General features: G+C 44.9%; 1 protein-coding gene across 1 annotated transcript in view; it reads right to left on the bottom strand.

The window, feature by feature from the left end:
* The window catches only part of ELP3 (elongator acetyltransferase complex subunit 3), an 805,914-nt gene that overhangs the window by 767,980 nt on the left and 13,554 nt on the right, over positions 1-24,380 (bottom strand). Inside the window, exon 2 of the mRNA XM_086928018.1 lies at positions 16,911-17,010. Coding sequence (XP_086784144.1) covers positions 16,911-17,010 — 100 coding nt within the window. The remainder of the gene's footprint in view (positions 1-16,910; positions 17,011-24,380) is intronic.

The raw sequence follows: 24,380 nt of genomic DNA, 5'->3' as shown, positions 1-24,380 counted from the left end.
ATCTTAGAACCAGGCGATTTCCTCCAATCCCCTGTCAGGGATCTGAGTCGGCCATTTTGAAGTCAGGCCAATAGAGTTAAAGGACAAGCATTGATAAATGTAAATGAACAATAAGGAACAAGCCTTGGCAAGTGCAAAGAAACAAGCATTGGTAAATGTAAGCCAACAAGCATTGACAAACATAAAGGAGCAACCAAAAAGAACAAGCATTGGCAAATGGAACAACTACAGTGAACGAACATTGGCAAGTGACGGACTATATCAATGAACACGCATTGACAGATACAAGCGCGCAAGCATTGGCAAGTGAAAAAAAAAGGACAACGTTAGCAAACGAAATGAAAGAAAACACATCAGCAAATGAAATAAGCACAAGCAAATACAAGAGACGGACAGAGGCAAAAGCAATAATAAAGACAAACAAGCACAAGCAAATGCAAGAAGTGCATTAGAACACGCATAGGTGAACGCGAGACGAGTAACAAAACGAGCATCAATTAATGCAAGATACAAATAAAGACAACAGTAAACACAACAAGCACTGGCAAGTGCAGGAGATACACTGAGAGCAAGCACAAGCAAGCACATGCTTCAAGTATAAACAAACCTGAGCAAATGCAAGCCTTGATGTAAACAAGCATAAGCTGACACAAATACTGAATGGAACTAACACAAGCAAATGCAAATCCAGAACGCTACAAGCACGAGCCAATACAGACCTAAACATACCAAGCACAGATAAATACAAGTCCCGAAGTCAGCGAGCACAGGCAAGTGCACATCCTAAATGCACCAAGCAAATACAGATCTGGAACGTAACAAACACGAGCAAAAGCAAGTACCGAAGTAAACTTCCCGCACCACACGAAGATAGATGATCAACAGTAAGAAGAGCCCCGAATCACCTGCAGTTAGCAGGCCACCCTAATAAAAGTGGGAAGGAGCTGAGCCAAGAGTCATGTATGGACCAACTGAGTGGTGGCCATTTTCGAAATCAGGAAATCCAAGCCTAACTCAGTGAAGCCTTCTGAGACAGTCGTGCTAAGGGCGGATAGAATACAGTAGTCACCCAGGAGTGGTGAACCTGCCCAAAATCAAAGGAGACGGCTAGACACAGGATCTTGGTAGAAGAAAGTCAGCAAACAAGACGGGAAACAAAGCGAACAATCCTGCGACGGTAGCAGACAAAAACACACCTCCCTCATGGCGGTGGTAAAAGCAACCCACCGGCCCAATCCTTGCATTGAAGTACCACCCCCAGTGACACAGACTGACAGTCAGAACTTGGGTCCCGAATGGAACCGGTGGCTGGATTCACTGGACGATTTTCTTGACGCAATCGGTGAACAAAGAGATGGAAAATGTCTGATACTACTCCTCCAGCTAGTCGGTCATGAGGGCCGACGCCTAATCAGAACATTTCCCAAAAGGGACACAGAGAGCTATGAAAGACTCCAAGTGAAGCTACGTGCCCATTTCCATGCACAGGTGGAAGTGGATCATGCTCGCGTCGCTTTCAATACAGCACGGCAGGAACCAGGAGAACCATTGCCGAAATTCATCACCCGGTTGCTAAGTCTGGTACCCCGCTGCTACTTCAATACATTTACAAATGAAGAAGCAGTTCGGCTCCGGATAATCGAAGGCTGTTCAAGCGCAGACACGAAGCGCAAGATTCTTCAGGAGCAGTGGTCGCTAAAGAGAATCATCAGAGGGGCCGAGGTTGGAGTGCGGATAAAAGCAAAAGACTTATCGAAAGACGTGCACTCGAATGCAAGACACATGGATGTCTGGAGAGAGACATCCCTCATGTCTGGGGGCAAGGCCCAGGAAACAAACAAAACTGAAAAGAAGGAGGGTGAATCAGAGCCAAGACAAAACAAGAGACACAGCGTCATGGAACACTCCAAGTCACCATCACAAAAGACCAGGATGAATCAGGATTACGAATGCGGCACTGATACAACCTCACAGAGTTATTCAACCTCAAGGAGTCAGTCAACAGATGATGATACTGATACAACCTCACGGAGTTACTCAACCTCAAGGAGTCAGTCAACCGATGATGAAAATGGTTATGAAGCAGATGAAGTGTCAAGCGGGTCAGATCACACCCATGGACAAGATGACAGATTGCTCAACAAGAGGGCAAGCAAGACAAACTACAGAAGACAGGACCAGTCCCGTCAACGCCGGAAATCGGCACACGAACATCCCCGGGCATCCTCCCGCTATGCACCAAAGTCTATAGATGAATCCGAGGAAGCATCAAGCAGCGAGACATATCACCCCAATGGCACGGACGTCAGCACGCCCAACAAGCGAGAAGAAGAAACCAACCACATGAGGAGTGGTAAGCCACTCAGATACCGAAAAAGGAGTGGCACGTGCACTCAAGACAGTTGTGTCAATGAGAAAACGGAGAAGGGACAAGTGATGTCCCGTGAAAAGGGTAAAGACCAAATGCTCCGAGATCAAACTAAAGAAATAAACGTGTGGTTAGCAAACAATCTCTCCATCGCAACAACACAAAAGACACATAAAGAGACGTACCCAAAGGAATGTTCCGTAGATAGCTCCGACTCCAGGAGCATGTCGTCCCAGACTACCAACTCAATAAACTTATCAGTCACGACGCCCTCAAAGGAACGTTCTCAAAAGGAATCGGCGAACGACTCCTCCGAGTCGGAAAACATGTCTGTCCAAACATTCGGGTCAACAAAACCATGGTCCCGACCACGTCCATGGCATCAATCACCCGAACGCACACCAGAACCAAAGGACAACATGTCACATCAGTCATCGCCATTTCAAGACATGAGTAATATACCGTCACCCCTGATGGGGTCAGCGAGACTGACTCAAAGAACTGACGGAAGGAAACCAAAGAGATGGGACAGTATCTACCAAGTGGAAAAGGATTATCCTGTCACCCCGGGAGGAGGACCAAAAGCGGTGACAGAGATAGACTGTCACCGAATGAGAGAGAAACAGCTACATGACCGGATGGTCAAGGGTTTCGCCAGTCTCAAACACGAGTGGGAAAGGAAAAGACAAACAGAGGCAGCAAACGAGTCCAAGAATCAAGACAGGACACCCATTTCAGATAGTACATTAACGTCTGGCATGCCTGACGGTGAACAGAAGAACAGTGCTGCTCCCAACCTGACAAGACAAAGAGAAATAACCTTACAGGTGGGAGCTCGGAAGAAGACCAGAACATTGTCCACTCCCGAAGGAGATCAACCGTCAATAGAACAAGAGTCACCAGGGAAAGCAGACTGCCACTGCCGAGCTGAGCCTGTAGCAGTCACACAACAAGAAAGAACCATGATCACTGCGGAACCGGATAATAAGCAGCCCACACACAATGGGTTGCATTCTCAAAGGTGCACTCCCATAGTCAAGGATGTCTTGGTTAAGACACCGGAAAGATTGATCAACGTCAGGACCACCACGGATTAGACACTACTGATGCTTGAAGAACAAGCTGTCCGCCAACCCGTGTGGTGGATTGAAGAATTGCGAACACTGTGGAAATTAAGTTCATTTTGTTAAGAAAGGGGGAGATGTCGTGTAGTCTAGTGGTTGGGGTGGAGTTAAGAGGGAGGAGCAGGAACGGGAGGAGCCAGTGACAGGAACCACGGCAGTTAGAATAGGGACGAGGTGTGATGCAGACGTGCATAATAAAGCTCTTTGAAAACTACAAGTAGTGTCCGCCTGTTCTTGCTAGGGCGACACTACACTGGTAAGCATCCGTAGGATGCAGTCCAGATCGACAACTATAGTTATCGACTTCAGGGGAATGACGGACAAGAGGGTGCCACGCGCTTTTCCCCTGGATTTGACCTTGTGCACGCGCACGTCGGCTCCGTCCACATTCCCAGCAAGTCAGCCTAACGCACGTGCATGCACAGACACACACGCGCGCGCACACGCACTTACACTTACACACACACACATAGAGACCCGGCCCCCGCCGCCGCCGCCTCATTCCTACTTTCGAAAAAGCCAACCTTTGAAATTGTGAGTCCAGACAGCACATCTTGTACCCCTGACCCCACTGCGCCCCCTCAGTACCCGGGTCCTGGCCGTCGTCATTCAGCTCTCCAACACCTCGATGATCTCCTCGTCACCATGAAAGTCTCCGACCTGCCCCCCTGCCTCAGCCCCCTCGGCGTCCTCCATGGGTACAAGTGCCCAGCCTGACACACACGGGTCTCTTCCACTCCCACGGCCGTATCTTACGGTGCAGCCTACCCAGAGGGGCGTCAGGCAGCTGCCGCCAATGGGAGCGAGGTGTAAACAGCAGTGGACCAATCACGACTCGGATACATTCTGCCGTCCCGCCCTCCCCGTGAGCTGGGGAAGCTTTCATGGACAACGAAACTAGAGAAATCCGGGAAATGTAATCCTACATTACGTTTAAAGACAACCTGGGGTGGTTATATCTGACCTTTAAGAAGCCTCAGCTGAGGGGCTGAGGAGTAAGTCTCCAGGGTGGAGGGAGGAACTGATCGCAAAACAAGAAAACCCGCCGTCTTCCCGGGCTGCTGCTGCTTGCAGAGAAATGTAACTGCGTAATTTTGCAAAGCAAGCTTCCTGATCACAAAGATGTATTCCTTTTAAGAAAAATCGCAAGCGAGTCTGTGGAGTCCAAGCTTTACTGACAGTTCTACAAATGCTGGCAACCAAGTTCTATATTTTGAAGCACTTTAAAAAAAATCTTAAACATAAATCCTTTTGCACATTATGTGTCAGTCTGTCTTATACTGGGTGTAATGTAATTTTAAAATAAGGACTTTCATATTGATAGTGCTTTCTGGCACAGGCAGGGACGTCATAACACTGAAAGCACATCAGTCACTATACCCTGCTGCACCGACTAGAATACACTTCTGTGGTTACACAGACACGTGCAGTCATCACATTAACAAATAACGGCTTCATAATGTAAATAACCTAAATGAATGCATCTCTCAATGATTTGTTTAGCCTGCATTTCCTTTTCTTTTAAGGTGTACGTTATTGTATATGTAGTCACCTGTAAGTAAAAGACCAGCAAAATAGTTTCAGAATATTTTGTTCTTTTTAGCCGCGTGTTTGTCCCGCCCCAAGTTCACTGGCCCCGCCCCCACTGCACACAGGATCATCGGTCCCATACTTTTTTTTTTAATACACTTCGACCGCTGTGACTAGGTGTGGGTGACCACCTGTTATGGGTGCAAATTCAGGACGGTGACTGTAAAAATTCAGGACAAAGGGTCAAAATTCAGGACACAAATTCAAGACAGTAGATCAGAATTCAGGACAAAACCTCAGGACAATTGGATAAGTTTTACAGACACATCAGAGGTCGCGCAATAGTGTATAAGTAAGCCCAGCCATACCCAAACATATTCAACCATTTGCAAACCTATTCATCATGTATCCGTCCATCTATCATTTCACTCATCCATCCCTTCATTCATCCTTTCACTCATCCATCATCCATCCATCCACCCTTTCACCCTATCCATCTGTACACTCATCCATCCTCTCTTCTACCCATCCATTCATTCACTCACTCATCCATCCATCCACCCTTTCACCCATCCAGCCATCCTTTCACTTACTATCCATCCACCCAGTCACTCATCCTTCCAACCATCGACCCTTTCAGTCATCATCCATCCTCCCTTTCTCTCTCCATCGACCCTTTCACTTAGCAATCCTTCCTTCCACCCATCCACCCACCCATCTACTCATCTACTCATGAATCCATCCATTGACCCTATCACGCATCCATCCTTTCTCTCATCCATTTATCCTTTCACTCCTTCACTCATCTATTCATCCTTTTGTCCATCTACCCTCCCTTTCACTCACTCATCCATCCTTGCATCCACCCTTTCGCTCACCTGTCCATCCATTCACCCTTGCACTTATCAGTTCATCAATCATCTATCATTTCACTCATCCATCAACTCACTCACCATCCACGCTTTCACTCATCCAGCCATTATTTTACTGATCCATCCAACCTTTTACCCATCCAGCTACCCTTCCACCCATACATTCAGCTATTTACCTTTTCTCTCTTCCATCCTTCCACTCACTCATCAATCCAGCCATCCTCTATCATCTTTCAATTCAATCTTTCATTCATCCACTTACCCTTTCACTAATTCATCCAGCTATCCACCCATCCCTTCACTTACTCACTCGCCCACCTTTTCATATTAATTTTGAGCTGAGCCTTTCTGAGAAAAGGGCCATCAAGAACTTCACCCTCGCTGCAGGAGCCTTTCCAGGACTGAGACAGAAGCCACCCAGGGCAGAGACAGGATCCACCACAGGAGCGGGACAGGAGCCATCACAGGCGGGAGGGGAGGGGAGAGAGGGGACAGGAGCCATCACAGGCGGGGGGGGGGGGGGGGGTGGGAGAGGGGACAGGAGCCATCACATGGGGGGGACAGGAGCCATCACTGGGGGGGGCAGGAGCCATCACAGGAGCGGGAACAGGATCCACCAGGGTGGGCACAGGGGTGGGTATGCAGTATTCTAGTATCATCCTGTCTCTTCCAGGGTGGGGTAGGGCTCCTCACCCCCTCCTGGACAAGACAACGAGAAGACAGGCTCTCTTTCCAAAATGTTAGTTTTGCCCCCCTCCCCCCACACTGATGTACAGCACTTAAAGGAGATACTCCAAGAGAACTGATTTAACTGATTGTCCTCCATACTTTGTTAATCAGTGTAGGTGCAATTTTGACATTTCTTTACTTTATTACATTATAGGCTGCATGTTTGAAGAACCGCTCTGTGAAGAGCACCAGTGCTGCCTCGATGCAATCAGGGCCGGTTCTAGGATGTTTGGGGCCCTGGCAGAAAGGGAATGTGTGAGGCGGCGGCCCCTCTAAATTGCAGAGACTCATTCAGGGCTGTTTGCATTTGAATAGATGCCCCCTGCTCCTGAAGCCACAGCCCCTCCCTCTGTCACCTTCGAGCACCTCTTAACAGCTCATCAAGGGCTGGAGGTGTGAGGGTTGCCGTCCCGCTGTGCCTCTCCAATGCTGGTGGGTATCTGAGCTTTGCAACAGCCTCGGAGTTAAGAAGGGAGGTGGGTGGAAGCTGTGCCCGGTTAAAATTACGGACAAATGGCGTCCGTTAAAGGATCCTTCACGGACAACGGCGGACGGCCGAAATTACGGACTGTCCGTGAAATGTACGGACGGTTGGTCACCCTAATAGAGCTTTAATGGCGACTCGAATCAGCAGGTAGCCCAGCCCTGCCCATTTACCTGCCCGATGGACCGGTCTTCAGCACAGCCCTTGCTGCGAGGCAGTAGGCGCTCCATTGTTCTTCCTGAAATCCGTTAATACCAGCTACAGACTGCTGTGGCTGTCTTGGCCAATCACAGAGGGAGCTTAAAGACTGTTAATGCCTGGAGCAGAGTGCAATAATGTTTATTTGTTGCCCATGCTTCCATCTGTGGAGCTGGAGGGGCACTCTTTCTTTCATTCTTTCTGTCAACCAGTGACGTCACAAGGGTGTCCTGGGTCATAATGCAAGGAATGAAAGCAGCCCCCAAAATCTGTGGATGGGGAGCCGCTCTGGGTACTAACCACACACAACCCTCTCACCCCCCCAAGAACCATAAACTCTATCGAACGAGTCTTCCCTCCTGCCCAGTCGAAGCCTGTAGGGTCCTTGTGAAAGGTACCCCGGCGGAATATGTGCTGGACTGCCATGAGTAACTCAGAGGCTTCATGGCGCTAAATACACCATGCTGGATAGCACTATGCAAATCGCCTATCATGGCATACTACCCCAAGCTTCTCCTATATAAAGCTATACTTTGCATCTTTGTCTTAATCTGAGGCACCGCCCTCCGTGCTCCCCACTGCACTGCCTTGTTTAACCTGTCTTTATGTTTTTGGAAATGTAACTTTGAGAACTGCACAACACCGTGTGTCAGTCTCACCTGTGGGCTACACAACAGTAATAACAGGTTTGTTTTGTGTGACTTTTGCATCTCACTAGAATCTGAAATACCCTCTAGATCTCAGTATTTAAGCCATGATTACAAGGGGGTCGGATTTAGGTGTGGGGCCACCGCGAGGCCAGAAAGGACTATTACATGGGGGGCTGTGACAGCAATCCCCCAGGCTCCTACAATTGTGCTGGTAGGCAAGGGTGCAAGTGCGCATGTCGAGCCGGTTGGAGCAAGGCACCTGTCCAACCCCACATGTGCACTTCATCCCAAGGAGGCCCGTGTTCACTGTCACTTATTCAAGCAGGCTCCTCCCCCACCCATGCGGCTTGCCTTAGGTCACTCTCCTACAAACTTTGCCTGGGCCATGCCGTGCACTATGTACACAATTACTATTTAATACATGTACAGCAGCGCACAAAACAAACTGGGGCAACACCCCCGTTCCTCTATCAAGAACCCGCCGCTGGTGTATGTTTAAGCCTGTGATGTCACTTCCGCTACCCCTGGCCTTTTGGTGGAATAATGTTCATGATTATTACTTTATCAACCTGTCAGGAAACTCTGTGTTCATTGGAGAATAAGCTACAACCTCGCTTCTGTTTTGTGTTACGTCAGCTGTCTCCCGCCCGTCTAGCGCCACTCCACTGGCTCCACCCACAAAAGATCTCTCACTGCACCTTTCGCAGCATTGGAGAAGGTCTTGAAAGACACTTCAGAAGTACAATTTTTCCACTTCATTCTACAGTTTCCAGCCAGTAGTTCATTCTTTCAGAAGCAGGCCCCTGCCGGAAACACTCACTTTAGCCTTCATTTTACCAATTCAGGAAGAAAGATAGATCCTTTGCAGCCCCTGTAATGCATGTGAAATGAAGAGACTGGAGCCAAGGCTGGGATTCTCTGTGCAGTTTTAAAAGCCCACGTCTGGAAACTTGACGCACTTGAATACTCGCCAAGTGCCCCATGTGAGAGGAACACAGTCAGCCAGACGTGTCTTTTTTGGAAACAATCCTTTGCCTGGCTGTTTAGGTCTTGCAGAAGACCTATTGAGGTAAACCCAGAAAGCTAAACCAATAGCGGATTTCCAGAAGTGCACGTCCTCGTGCACGAGCTTGCTCTCCCCTTACCATTTGCTCCTGCCTCCGAGAGCTTCAAAGGGATCTGCTTCCCCGCCCACTGCTTCACACTTCACGGCCGCCAGGCCGTGACTCGTTTCATTCTGCGGCCGCTTTGCCTTCCACTCGCTCGCATCCCGCCCCCCCACCAGGCTCACGCTTCTCCAGCCTTCCTGCTGTGGCTTTCTCTGGGCTGAGCTCTCGTGCTTTCAGAAGAGCTTCATCCTCTCCGCATATCAGAACGTTTTTTAAAAATCAAATCATGGCAAGTTTAAGGCGTTACGTCTTTCCATTGACACAAGTTTTGCTTGTTTACTGACAAAGCATTTTATTGCTTTTGCCTGCTGTAGTTCTTGTTTTTTAACTTGTTAAACCATGCGTGACTCGTTTCATTTTGCGGCCGCTGTGCCTCCCACTCGCTCGCATCCCGCCCCCCCCCCCACCAGGCTCACGCTTCTCCAGCTTTCCTGCTTTGGCTTTGTCTGGGCTGAGCTCTCGGGCTTTGAGAAGAGCTTCATCCTCTCTGCATATCAGAACGTTTTTTAAAAATCAAATCATGGCGAGTTTAAGAAGTTACGTCTTTCCCTTGACACAAGTTTTGCTTGTTTACTGACAAAGCCTTTTATTGCTTTTGCCTGCTGTAGTTCTTGTTTTTTAACTTGTTAAACCATGCCACTTGTTTCAGCCTGGCGCCCGATTTCGTATACATATGTAATGCTAGGCAGCAGTGGCTTTCCGTCTCCGCGGCGCACAAGAGAAAGGAAGAATCCTTTAGCTGCATTGGATTTGATTTAACGTTGCAGGGCACGGCTCGCCCACCTCTAATTTTTTTATCAAATAACTTTAAACAAACGCAGTGCTTCCTGCTTCAAAGCTCCATCTCCCCGTGGGCTCTCCCTCCCACCACCACAAGCAGGCTGCCTGTTTAATTCTCCGCCTACCCTAGCTGCCTGTAAAGCCTAGGGTTCATCATCGGTGTCTGACGTCATGTCTCCCTACACACTCCGTGTCCCCACCCCTATTTGCTTGTCGTGGATTATCATTACTGCCCCCTTCCCCGCAAAGAAGTTGTCAGTTGCTTGTAAACTGATTAAAGATAAAGTAAAGTTGACACGTTCCGCTTACCTAATCAGCATGGATTTCACCGAGTCTGCATCCCTCCTGTCTCAGTCTCGAGCTTCTTCCTCCTTTCGGCCAGACGTGCTGTGGTTTCCATTAAAATGCTAGTTACTGACTTGCATTTATATACCGCACTGCCATTTAACGGCCTCTTAATATAAATGTGTTTTACTGGTCTGATCACCAGTACCTCCTAAATTATTCCAGTAACAACTCATCAGTTTAACAGTTAAATATTCCACCTGGCTTCGGTCATGTCAGCCAGGAGCTCTTTTGGAACACTAGTGGCAAGGATGAGAAGTCAGCAAGAACATACTTGCCAGTAGTTGAGTTGCTTCCTAAAACCGACCCAATGTATGCACCTCTTATTCTGGTAGGAATGTCACCCGCCCACATTTTAAGTCCAGTATCGTCATTGTTAGATTTTATTTAAACATGCTTGGGAAAGCCACCACCAGTCGATGCTTACATATTCTAAGAAGTGTGCAAGAAAAACACTGCATTGTGAACATATGCTACCTACCCTAAGGGTTTTTGTCAATGACACACAACACTCTGGTTTATTTAGCATCTTCTTGTGAGATTTTTCGTGCAGTGCAGGAAATGTTGGAGTCACAACCTTGAGTCATGCACGATTTCCAAGAACCCTGGAGGGGGATGGCTGTCGCTTGTTTCTCATCGGCCGATCCTAGTTTTTTAGGTATCGTCTATCCCACAACACCACTCAGCGCACAGCATCCCTCAACGCCACAGCATCACTCAATGCGACAGCATCACTCAGCACCACCCCAGCATCACTCAGCGCCACCCCAGCATCACTCAGCACCACCACAGCACCACTCAGCACCACCACAGCACCACTCAGCACCACCACAGCACCACTCAGCACCACCACAGCACCACCCAGCACCACCCAGCACCACTCAGCACCACCACAGCACCCCTCAGCACCACCACAGCACCACTCAGCACCACCACAGCACCACTCAGCACCACCAAAGCACCACTCAGCACCACCACATTATCACTCAGCACCACCACATTATCACTCAGCACCACCACATTATCCCTCAGCACCACCGCAGCACCACTCAGCACCACCAGAGCACCACTCAGCACCATCACAGCACCACTCAGCAGCACCATCACAGCACCACTCAGCAGCACCACCACAGCAACACCACAGCACCACCACAGCACCACCACAGCACCACCACAGCACCACTACAGCACCACCACAGCACCACCACAGCACCACCACAGCACCACCTCAGCACCACCACAGCATCACTCAGCACCACTCAGCACCACCACAGCACCACTAAGCATCACCACAGCACCACTCAGCACCACCCCAGCATCACTCAGCGCCACCCCAGCATCACTCAGCGCCACCCCAGCATCACTCAGCGCCACCCCAGCATCACTCAGCGCCACCCCAGCATCACTCAGCGCCACCCCAACATCACTCTGCGCCACCACAACATCACTCTGCGCCACCACAACATCACTCTGCGCCACCACAACATCACTCTGCGCCACCACAACATCACTCTGCGCCACCACAACATCACTCTGCGCCACCACAGCATCAATCTGTGCAACCATTTAACAACAACTGGTTCAAATATGTTCTCTCAATGTTTCAAGCTTCATTACAAATGTCACAAAAAAGATGTTAATATTTCACTTCTGTTCTTGTATTTGTCACAATAAAATACACTAATCTTCACAAAAGTTATTTACAAAAGTTTAAGCTATTGCCATTATAAATTACAATAACTTTTATTAAAGTATTAAATATTAAACAAATAATAAAAGCCATTTTTATTTGTAATATCAATACATCTTAGTCACGTAAATAATACACATATTGCATTACAAATGCGATAGGTGTCACATTTGCGAAAGTTAAAACTATTGGCATTGTAAATTACAAAACTAGTAATTTCGCTATTTTCAATACCAACACATAAATAAAAAATGTGTCATTTACAATACCAATAGCTCAAACTTTCCTAATGCGAGACCTATTGCATTGCAAATGCTTGTTTTTCATACTTCATAGACATGGTGATATGGCAGTGAGCACTGATGCTTTGTATTATTGTAACATTACGAAATGACAAATAAAGTTTTTTTTAAAAAAGGTGTCTGCTTGGTTAGCGAAGTAAGTTCAGTTACTGAGGTAGGCTGGGCTAGTGTTATGGAAGGCTTTGAAAGTGTGTGTAAGTTGTCTGAACTGGGCTTATTTGTGTATAGTAAGTAAGTGGAGCTCTCCCATTGTGTGATGTGTGTGCGATTGGTGAGGTTGAGTCTGATTCTGGCTGCAAGGTTTCGAATCGCTTGAAGTCACCTGCTGAAGTGCTTGCTGATCTTGGTGTAGAGGGTGTTCCTGTAGTCCAGCTTGCTTGTGACAAGGGAGTGTGTGTGTGACCGATTTATGGGTGCTGGTTGGGAGTCATTTGAAGATTTTTCTCAGCATCTTCACGGTGTGGAAGCAGGAAGCTTTGACAGAGCTGATGTGGGCATTCCATGTGGAGTTGGCTTCAAATGATAATCCCAGGGTGCTTGGCATAGGTGGGGGTTGTGTTGGGTGTGGGTCTGAGTTCATCCAGCTACCAGGTGTAGTCCAAGGGCGATGGCTCTTCCCGAAGATCATGACTTTTGTCTTGTCAGTGTTAAGTTTAAGACAGATGGTCTTCATCCAGTCTTGGAACTTTTGTACAAGAGGGAGAGTATCAACTGGGTGTCATCGGTGGAGGATAAGACATCGATGTCGTGGGTGAGGCTGATGCTTGCTAGTGGGATCATGCAAGTATTGAAGAGGGTTGGGCTCAGTGAGGATCCTTGTGGAATGCCACAGATGATATTGTGGGCATCCGATGAGTAAGAGCCCAGGCTGACTGACTGGCTGTGAATTCTAGTCAGGAAGGTGCATATCCAATGGAGAGCGGGTACTTTGGTTCCATTCTCATGCAGGCGCTGGATGGGGTGAGATACCATGTTGAATTTCATGGAGAGGTCCAGAAGGATGAGGGTAGCTGTGTCCCCTCTGTCCAGGATCATACGGATGTTGTCTGCAGTGGCAATGAGGGTTGTTTCTGTGCTGTGTTTGGGTCTGATTACAGATTCTGTGACATCACGTAGTGGGGAGATGTCGAGATGGTTGATGAAGAGCATGTTGATTATTTCTCCAAGACTTTGGCTGGGAATGGAAGCAAGGAGATGGGTCTGTAGTTGATGAGCAATCTAGGAGCCACAGAAGGCTTTTTGAGCAGGTGGATTATTGTGGCATGTTTTTATGTGTCCTGGAAGGTGAGTCCAGGTGATCGGCATGGGCTTCTCGACCGAAATGTTGTCTCAAATCTCTATGGCATATTTGGTGAAGGAATGGGTGTTAAGGAGTATGCAGGAGAGTGCAAAATGTTGTGCGGTCGCTGTCTGGAGAGTGTGAATGTGAGAGCGGCGGGTGTTGGGTGCTGGTTGCTGTCGGAGCAAGGGTAGTGCGTAGTGTGGTAGGAGAGTGCATGGGAACTTGCAGGTGGCGCAGGACAATGACCCTTCGTGTTGTGAGGTGTAACATCCAGTGGCAGGATTGAGACCGGAGTACTGTGCACTACGGAAACCTTACTGGAAGTAATCAAGATTTCCAGCTAACAGGAGGAGTGAAATATGACAAATGCTTTCCTGCTGGCATCTCTAATGTTATCATATCATCTCAGAGCAACAAGCAAAATGTTGAGATGCTCAAAACCCACAGCACTTTATTTGGAAAGGCAGTGCAAGAATAAGGCAGGTGTTCTACTATTACTACATGAATTATGTATGTGCCTAGGTGCCTAGGCCATGGATCTGCTGTGTCTTTAGCTGAAAGATTAGTCCGAGATTTCCTTGCTTTGAACATCCTTGGGTTGGATAGTTTGGGGTAGGATTCATTAGGTGTCTCTCAGCTCAATTATTCCAACAACCTTCTTTCTAATTTACAGCGCCATTATCTAGATACCAGAGGATGTACATTGGGATGTGCCTTCACTTACTTAGTAGCTGTTTCATCATAACATGGAGTAGAGTTACGCCTCCAATGCACAAGATATTGAACACCAGAGAGACAATGCATACCTGGCCCATCTGCTGCTTAGTAAGTGTTACTACCAGAAGTCACATAATATTGTTGTTACATTGCAGTTTACTTGGTGAAAATGTGTGAAATTTTCAGTGTACCTTTGGCCAATGCACTTTAATTGTAATAAGAAATACAGAGGACACACCATATTTTACTCACGGTGACAACACAGAAGTTGATGTCTACTAAGAGAACTCTAACAGCAGACAGGCAACCCCCCACCACCTCTTCAGTCTTTCCACCCTTTTCCACTGGCACTACACAACTCTCCTCCTTCCACCTTACCACTAATGCAGACTTAATTGTCAAAGTCTGCAAAACCATGATGCGGAATCTGATCTTTTCAAACCTTGGAATTTTCAAACCTCTAATCCTCACCTCCAGTGTTCTGTCCTGTTTATCGCCACTCATCACTCTCTGTTTGCAGCTTCGATCCGCAATTATTCTGCCAGTTACTCCCATGAGTAATGTCCATACCTTCCTGCTAGAGCCACATATTTACAGCTACCAATCTTGCATTGCTTTTTTTTTACCTTAAATCAACAGCTTGAAAGTTCTTATCCCATTTTTTGATTTCCTTGTATGTGAAGGAGCCTGGCCAACGTTTTCCACTTGTTTGCCTCGCAACATTTCAATTTATAATGACCTCTTTTTTTAATTGATCAAAATACTTGCGTACTTGGTTTACATTTGTTTTACTCTTATTTTAGTTATGTTTTTCACTTTTGTAGCGCATTTAATTCTACTCTTTTTCCCTCCCTCTGAATATTATTTCCTCTCTTTTTAGTCTTGCTTGTCATAATAACTGAATACAAAGACTGAAAAACATGCTTTCCCCACAGAAAGATATGAATATCTTTGACTGTGTGGTAAGGTAAATGCAACTTCAAGGCAAAGCAGCAACCCTGACTGCTGCATGGGGTCTCCCACCAATAACAAGTCTGTACAGTAATTGTGCAGCATGCACTCAACATAGAACACCCACACATTAGTACATCAATCCTTCAGGAAAGCACTGTCCTCCTACACCTACAATGTGGTTTATATCATCACAATATGTGCTACTAATTGTATATAGGCCAGAAAAACTGTTTCTTCATATGCCAACACCAGAGTAGGACTAGGGGCCATAAGGAGGTGGCCAGTAGGACATTTTACATTTAAAGACCATGGAACCAATTAATGAAATGGGAAATTACTGAGGAGGTAAGACGACCCAGGAGGGGTACCTATGTCAGGCATCGACTGCTGCTCAAGGAACCTAGTTTATTTTATTTTTTTACATTAGATACTGTCAGGAACAGGCTCAATGAGTCTTCTAGTGGCAAACCTTGATAACCATAAATAAAGGCTCCTACCAAAACAGACTATGATATGCCACTTCTTGACGTATTGGGATACACCTTGCCTAAATCATCAATATATTTAAGCAATTGGTGTAATTGCTGAACATGTTTTTGGGGTCTAATACTTACATGCAACTCATGTAACCCAACTGTTTACTTCTGCTATACTTATATTTTGCCATAATGCATGTGTCTTTACAAAACTGTACGCAATACTCTACCCAGACCCACAGTGAAGTTTCTTTTCATTATGCAAACTGAATCGTTGCACGAACTTGGTAGTGAATATCTCTGGTTCTACAATCTCACAGACACACACCATAGCAACTATTTCCTCCATGTCACTACTCATTGGCAGACATGTAAAAATTAAACATCAAAGATATATTGCAACGACTAAAATGACTGTATCAAATACAATAGCTATATCTTTGGGATCTAAGTCAGAATTATACTTCATGCAGCTGTGCACTGTTATTGAGCTTTAACCGCATCGCTGCTGCGGTGATTTTTGCGCTGTGCGGCTTTTTTCGCAAAACCACGTTACATGACGAGCTCAGCTCGTCATCAGCCCATGCCACCTGTGGCTGATGACGAGCTGAGCTCGTCATCAGCATCGAAGGGGTTAAACTCACCACTTGAGCTACTGTTTTCTATATCCTGTATGTACTTTTCAAATCTTTATTTCAAGTATTTTTAAAATGTATTATTCACCATGTGCATTTCAAGTACATGTATTTCCATCCAAGTTTTGAAAATGCTATGTTTTGCCAGTTTTAAGAGTGCTTCTCTTTTGTGGATGAGGCTTTGTTTATTACTGCCTGATTTCAAACACGTTTTTGGGTCTCATCAGAACTAGTTTTACTATATTCCAAATTTATTCACCCATCTAACAACTCTTTCAGACGGGTGTAGGCAAAACTTTTATTCATCTACTCCTCTACATATGGATCTAAGGACTTCTCTTTTTCTACCGACTCCCAAACATGCGTCCATCCATTCACCCACATACTCACAAATCCATCCATCCACCTGTTTGTGACTGTATGAGGTGATATTTGCCTCTATGCATGGTGTGCGTTTCCATATTTATGTTTGTGCCCATTCACATATCACTGCAAAATACTACCATTACTAGAGAAAGACTTGGAATAAGCCATGTGTACTGTCTTTCAGGGATTGTTGAACAAGCACCTGGCCTGCTTGGTGGTCGATACAGGATACTACTCACTTGTTCAGATTGACATCCTTGCCCTGATCGTGGGCTTCCAGAAGTTGCTTGATCACATCTGATATTGTCATCATCATCAGCTCAGCATGGCTGAAGTCTCCTGAAACAGAACATCGCCACCGTTAACAGGAAAAGCAAAACACTTCCAAAAGGTTTGGAGAAGATTGCATTTGTGGTTATTCATTGTCTGTTCTATTGAACCAGACAAATGTAGTTACAGAAAAAATGACAAAGCAACCATCTTAAAATATATTACAGAAGCTCTTGTAAGTATGAGGCACTTCAAACTGAGTGCATTGAGTGCTGAGAGGGAATGGGTCACATCTTCCTTCATCTTCTGGCTTGGATAGTTGTAAGTGTATGAAGCCAGGTTTGTCCACTGAGTCTTTCACATCACGGTTAAATGTTTCAGAATGGACCAAATTATTTCTGAAATCCAAATGATTTCAGTTCTAGCACAATACGCAATTATCTGACAAACAAACATGAAAACATGAAAACATAAATCCCTCTCCACATGATCAGAAAGAACGCACAATTTCAAGACATATCAACTGATGACAGGCTTTCAAATCCACTTTACAGCACTTACTAAATGTCTACAAATAATATAATAAAGACATGATTTACTATAAAAACATTGTACAAGCAAGTTCTTCTTTTTACTTAAAACTCTCCTGGCCCTAAAACTATTCCTAATCCACCAACAGCATGACTGAACAGGAGGAGGCGTGCACCCATGTCTTCCAATTGATGGTACTTCACTCAGGAGACCAAAAAAAAGACGTCAATTTCAACATGCACTTCCCAATTAATTGTGTGACCTCTGTATTCAAGTACATGTTCAATAGCCAAGCTACAGAGACTCCTCCTCTGAGGGGGCGTGGCTTGCGCGCCGCTTCAGCATGGCGTGTTGCGCTTGAGCTCCGAGGCGAGTTTGTCCCGTCGAGCGATTTTCTCCGTCTCTTGCTGCCCTTCTTGACGGAAAAAGCAACCCTCATCAGCGGAACATGTGGTGAACTGGTTGACGCTGTTTTCCTGATGTTTTGGCCACCGGATGCATGATTTCTGCCTCACGCTTCACAGGCGCCCGCATTCCTCACGAGCGGCAGCCATTTTCCCGCTCATGACGTTCCTGTCATTTTACTTCAGAGGCGCCGCCGCGGATACAATTTTGCTGTGTTGCTTGTCTGCCTGATGCATTTCATCCACGACGCCCACTACTGGTAACATTTTTGCCTTCTTTATGTTACTCTCTTGCTGCTTGGTTGGGTTTTAAGCTGTTCTCACGCTATTTTTCTCTCAGTCCGCTTCTTTCATAGAGGTGTCAACATTTTTGCTACGAACTTATTACGGTGCTCCCCTGCTTTGCTCATACTTTCACCGCTAGAATATCATAGCGCACTTTGAGCTTGCTCTCCTATTTTTACTATTTGTGGGTCACTCTGCGCAACTTTTGTGTTTTCTCTCTTCCTCAAGTGGTATTCTTGCAGACTACTACCTCAACACTGCCTATATGAATCGGTCTTCGACCAACAAAGACTCTAAGGATGTTGGCACGTCGTTGAAAAGGCTTAAGTCAGTCTCTCCGACGCCCGAGTCTCCTCAGCCAGACACTGCTTCCACATTGGACACAATATTAACACGCCTTAATGAGGTACATGATATTGCGCAGTCAACAAAAACTAACACAGACTTGCTACAAGTGGAAGTGTCTGCTATCAGGAATGACTTTAAGGCTCTTTCTCTTCGTGTATCAGCGACAGAATCACGAATCACTTCTGCAGAGGATGGTATGCAAAAACAATCCAGATCCCTCAACCACTTGGAACGCTCAATGGCGGCATTGCGCAGAGACCTCACTGAGCAGGAGGACCGTAACCGTAGATCTAATCTGCGTATTTTTGGTCTACCGGAAGATTCAGAGAAATCATCTTCCTCTATGATAGACTTTTTATCTCAGTGGATTCCGGATACACTCCAAATATCATTCCATAGAGATTTTGAAATAGAAAGAGCACACCGTGTTCCAACGTTTCGTCCTAAGGCAGCAAGAGCAATCATTTTTAAGCCTCTGCGACATCAACACACTGAGCTGATTCTCTCTCATATGCAGAAAGTTAAGCAAGTCAGTTGGGATGGCCATCGCATCTCCATTTCCCAGGACTTTGCCAGAGACACAGTCATAAGAAGGAAGGGCTTCCTGAACCTTCGGAAACGACTCACGGAAATGGGCATTCCTTTCTCGTTTTCTGGTCCATCCAAATTTCGCATTACACACAAAGGTCGTTCCAGAATCTTCGATGAACCGGCGGATTTGGCGACATTCCTGGACAACCAGTTGGAGATTGAGATGGAAATCCAAAGAGCAACTTCGCGGACTCCTGGTGCCTCAGGAACTTGAACTGTTTCTTCTCTATCTCTGGATGTACTTTTTATGGCTAGATGCCTCCTCTCTTGTTCCAGCTAATTTACATGTCGGTCTATCCTTCTAACAATGTTCGTCCTAACGTTGCCCTTCTTTCGTCTATACTAATATCGTTTTTCTCATTCTTCCTTATATTCAACCTACCTATATGTTCATGCTGTTTATCCTACGTCAACACTTTTTCTTATCCTGCCACTCTTTCTCTTCTTACTTCCTATCTGTCGTCCTTTTTTCAATTCCTCCTGATTATTTCTTCAACATTGTCATTCCTCTTTTATTCCGAGTCTTTTCCATTCTTTTTTTCATCCAAGTTCCCTTACCTCTCGGTTTTCTTACTTCGGTGATTTAGCTTCATATTCTTCTCTATTACTGTCATAATTTGTTTTCACTTATGATGTTATTGTTCTAAATATGCATTTTACCTGCTTTACATTTATCTACTGTTTAAGACTTTTCGTATATAATTAGCGTATTCTTACTTATTTCATTAGCATTTTTACTCACATATATCTCCTGCTAGGATGTTCTTATATTATAGTTGATGTACAATTCTCTTCTTTATTTGCTCTGCTATTCACTATACTTGTTCTCTTCCTTCTATTCTCTCCCTCTTTTTTATCTACAATACTCTTTTTCTATTCTCTCACGCTCCTCTTTTTCTTACTTCTGTTAGTCGACTTCATAGTGTAATCAAATGCAGGTATACGTTATTCTTTATGTTGTAACTTTTTATAATATGTATTATATTCACTTAATGATATATGCTGGTTAGCTTTTTCGTACATAATAATGCTGTTATTATTTTTTCTACTATTGTTGCTTAGTATAGATATTACTCTCGCTAGGATATTGTTACTCCATTATGCATTGAAGTACTCTCTTCTTTATCAGTTAAGGAATTGCATTATATTAATGTTTTCCGGTGTTATTTGCTCCTTGCTTTTCTTATTATCAGTCGCTGTATCTTAGTATTGGGCTAATCTTTTTTACCCACTTATGCTCCTAGTACGGGTCCCTTACTCGCTTCTTCCACGTTCTCCCTTGCATGATATGGGTCTTTTTTAGACCTCCCCTCCTGCCTCTTCTCTCTCTCCTTTCTATTCTATTTTCATCTCTTCTTTTTTTCTCCTGGTTCTCCCACATGGATGCTCCCACAGAATTTCTTTTGATTAAAAGTTGGTCCCTTATATTTTTCACGTTCGTTCTTTTTCTGTTATCAGTGTTGTCTTCTTTTGATCCCTCCTTTTTTACATGCCAGGTTTAAATGTGTTATCCCTTAATGTTAAGGGTTTGAATCACCCGGTGAAAAGGTCTAAAATCTTGGATTATTGTAAGTCTCTCTCTGCAGATTTAGTTCTTTTTCAAGAATCCAAGATCGCTAGCAGAGAAGCGCTGTTTTTGAAGAAGGAATGGGTGTCGGATGTTTCATGTTCCGATGCCTCTGGCAAACGGAATGGTGTTGTTACGTTAATTTCAAGAAATTCCGGTCTATCAATTCTCTCTTCTGAGCATGATTCTGAGGGACGTTGGCTCTTATCTAAACTGTCGGATGGACAACATGATTTGTATGTTATGAATATCTACGCTCCGAATGTTGACGATCCAGCGTTTTGGAAATCCATTACTAAAATTTTGCATAATACCCCGCATGCTGGCAATCTCATTGTTGGTGGCGATTTTAATTTACCAATGGACCCTCTTTTAGACAGGAATTCTGTATTTCAGTTTCGTCCTCCTAAAGCACACAAACAAATGCTTAACATGTGTTCCATTTCTCATCTTCATGATATCTGGTGTCTTCATAATCCCACTGGTAGTGATTTCTCTTTCTTCTCCTCGCCGCATTCCTCCTTTTCTCGTATTGATTATCTCCTAGTTCATTCTTCTCTTGTCTCCTCTTCTTCTCCGCTTATACACCCCATTGTCATCTCTGATCATGCCGCGGTCACTTTTACGCTATCTTCCTTTACTCCTAAACCACGTGGTCGTTCATGGAGATTAAATACTGAAGTGTTACATGACTCCTCTCAAGTGGGGGAATTTTCTACGGATATAGATACTTTTTTCCGTGAAAACGAGGACTCTGTTTCTTCCCCAATAACCCTTTGGGATTCTTTTAAATGTACTTTTCGGGGTCAAGTCATTAAATGTATGTCCAAACGTAATTCGGCTATTAAAAAAGAGCTTACTGACTTATCATCTGAAATCAAAACTCTAGAAGCTTCCTTTCGACACACCAAAGATCCGACTTGTCTACAGCAAATAAAGCTCCTAAAATACAAATATAATACAATTGTTACTAAAAGGGCTCATATTGGTGTCCAAGCACAAAAGTCCAAGAAGTTACTTTTGAAGAATCGGGCGTGGAAACTTTTGGCTGCTACCCTAAAATTTCAAGATTTCTCTTTTAAGTCCTCGCAAATTTCTTCTATTACAGATCACACTGGCTCTAAAAAGTTTCAAACGGAGGAGATTCTTGAAGTTTTTCGTGATTTTTATAACAAACTATATACCCCCTCTAACCAATCCTCTTTTGACAAGTGTCAAGATTTTTTAAAATCGATTCCGATTCAGTCAGTCTCTGAGGATGATCGCTCCATCCTGAACGAACCTATTTCTCCCGAGGAAATTGTTGCTGCAATCAAGGCCACCCGTTCTGGGAAAGCCCCTGGCCCGGATGGATATCCGATATTATTTTATAAAACCTTTTTTCCATTGCTTGTCCCTAGGTTACACTCTGTCTTTAATTCTTTTGTTCAGGATGGCTCTGTTTCTGGTACGGCTGCTGAAGCCACCATAGTTGTGATCCCGAAAGAAGGGAAGGACCATTCGGATCCTAAAAATTTCCGGCCTATTTCGCTCCTAAACATGGAAGCAAAGATTTTTTCTAAAATCCTGGCTAAGCGTTTAGAATCCTTTATTCCCCACCTTGTACATCCCTCCCAAACTGGCTTTGTTAAGGGTCGTCTGGCAAGGGACAATATCCGCACTTTCTGTCATATTATCGGTGCTGCCAAACGGTCCCAACTCCCCGCCGCGGCCTTGGCCCTTGATGCAGAAAAGGCCTTCGATAAGGTCTCTTGGCCATTCCTTCGAGCTGTCCTATGTGCACATAACCTTGGAGATTCTTTCATTAATATGGTAATGTCTTTATATTCCCAACCTAAAGCTAACATTAGAGTCAATGGTGCTACGTCTTCATTTTTTAATCTTTGCCAGGGCACAAGACAGGGTTGTCCCCTATCCCCACTCTTATTTTTATTGTCTATTGATCCTCTTCTTCGGTTGATTGATTTACATCCTAATATTAAAGGTTTTTCTTTTGGCTCTCACTGTCTTAAAACTGCCGCATACGCTGACGATGTTCTCATTTTTTCAGATGATATCGCCTTGGCCATCCCTGCTATTTCTGACATCATCTCCTTGTTCTCAACGGTATCGGGGTATATTCTAAATAAAGATAAGACGGAGATGTTCCCTTTAAATGCCTATTGCTTTCCTGCTCATATGGGCTCGGCTGGTTTTAAATGGCAATCTACACATCTCAAATATCTGGGAATTTATTTCTGTTCTACTTTGCATGCCACCGTTGCTTATAATGAATATCAGACTATTACCAAAGTACGTCGTCTTCTGGATACATGGTCTCCAAAACATATTTCATGGTGGGGTCGTTTACAAACCCTTAAAATGATGATTACGCCGATTATCAATTTCGTCTCATCCATGTTGCCGCTCAAACTGTCTGATTCCTTTTTTCGAGAAATTGATGCTCTCACTTCTAAGTTTTTATGGAATGGCAAACGAGCTCGATTAGCATATAAATATTTACGTCGACCTTGTGATATGGGTGGATGTAACTTTCCGGACTGGGAGAAATACCAAACTGCTTTCTTGGCCTCTCAAGGTGCTTTTTGGTTTTCTCCTCCAACTCGTCATGCCCCCTCTTGGATACTCATAGAACAGGAATTAGCATCACCTTTACCACTTGCCTCTTTTTGTACTCCATCTACTTTGCATATTCTGTTTTCCCGCTCTATCATTATTGATACAATTACTGCGATTAAGAAATTAGATAGGAAGATGGCAATTCCGTTACATAAAACTAGGTGGTCTTCTATCTGGAGAAACTCCAAAATCAAGATTACTATTTCTCCCGCCCTCATGTCTTACTGGGCTGCAAAGGGAATCTCTCTTGTCCAACATTTATATAGTGATTCTGGCGATCCATTACCTTTCTCTACCTTGGCACATGAACACTCTTTAACAAATCTTGACTTCTATACCTTTCTTAAAATCAAGGTTGCTGTTTCTAAAACTCGTCTTCACCCCTCCTCCTCCACCATTTCGCTTTTCCACATTTGGCTCAAAGCTGGTCATGTTGCTTCCAAAATTTATAAGTTTTTGTCTTCCACTTCGCTTCCTGATCAGACGGTGGCACAACAAAAATGGTCGCGCCATTTTGATCACAACATCACAGATCATATCTCATCCGAAGCTTGGCAATCCATTGGTAAATTGGCTCTCCGTAATAAAATAGCTCCTTCCCTAATGCAATCTAAATTTTTCTCGCTCAATCTCCTCCATTGGACGCCTGCGCGTCTTCATTCGCTCAACCTTAAAGACGACGACCTTTGCTGGAGTTGTGGCTTGGTGACTGGTGATTTTTCGCATATGTTTTATCATTGCTCCTTACTTAAACCTTTCTGGGACCTTATTCAGCAACATTTATCCCTTACTTTTAATATTGACCTCCAACTTTCCTTTCCTTTAGTCTTACTAGGCCCCTTGGCTGCCCATACTCCTCTTCCTTTAGACCCGATAGAACTACAACTGTTGGATCTTCTCTTAACTGTAGCGGTTAAAATCATTCTTATGGAATGGAAATCCTTTTCGTCTGTCTCTTACCATACGTGGTGGGCGTGGGTATCCTTCTTACGCAGTGCCCACACCTCAGTTGATCTAGCACACCTGTCGCCTTCCATCTCTAAAAGGGGTTTTGGAAAACCTTAGATGACTATATGGAACTCTCCTCGAAAGGG

Source organism: Lissotriton vulgaris, chromosome 6, assembly GCF_964263255.1.
Source record: "Lissotriton vulgaris chromosome 6, aLisVul1.2, whole genome shotgun sequence".
Taxonomy (NCBI): domain Eukaryota; kingdom Metazoa; phylum Chordata; class Amphibia; order Caudata; family Salamandridae; genus Lissotriton; species Lissotriton vulgaris.
Note: the sequence above shows the minus strand (reverse complement) of the source record. Positions and strands in the feature narration are given on the sequence as shown.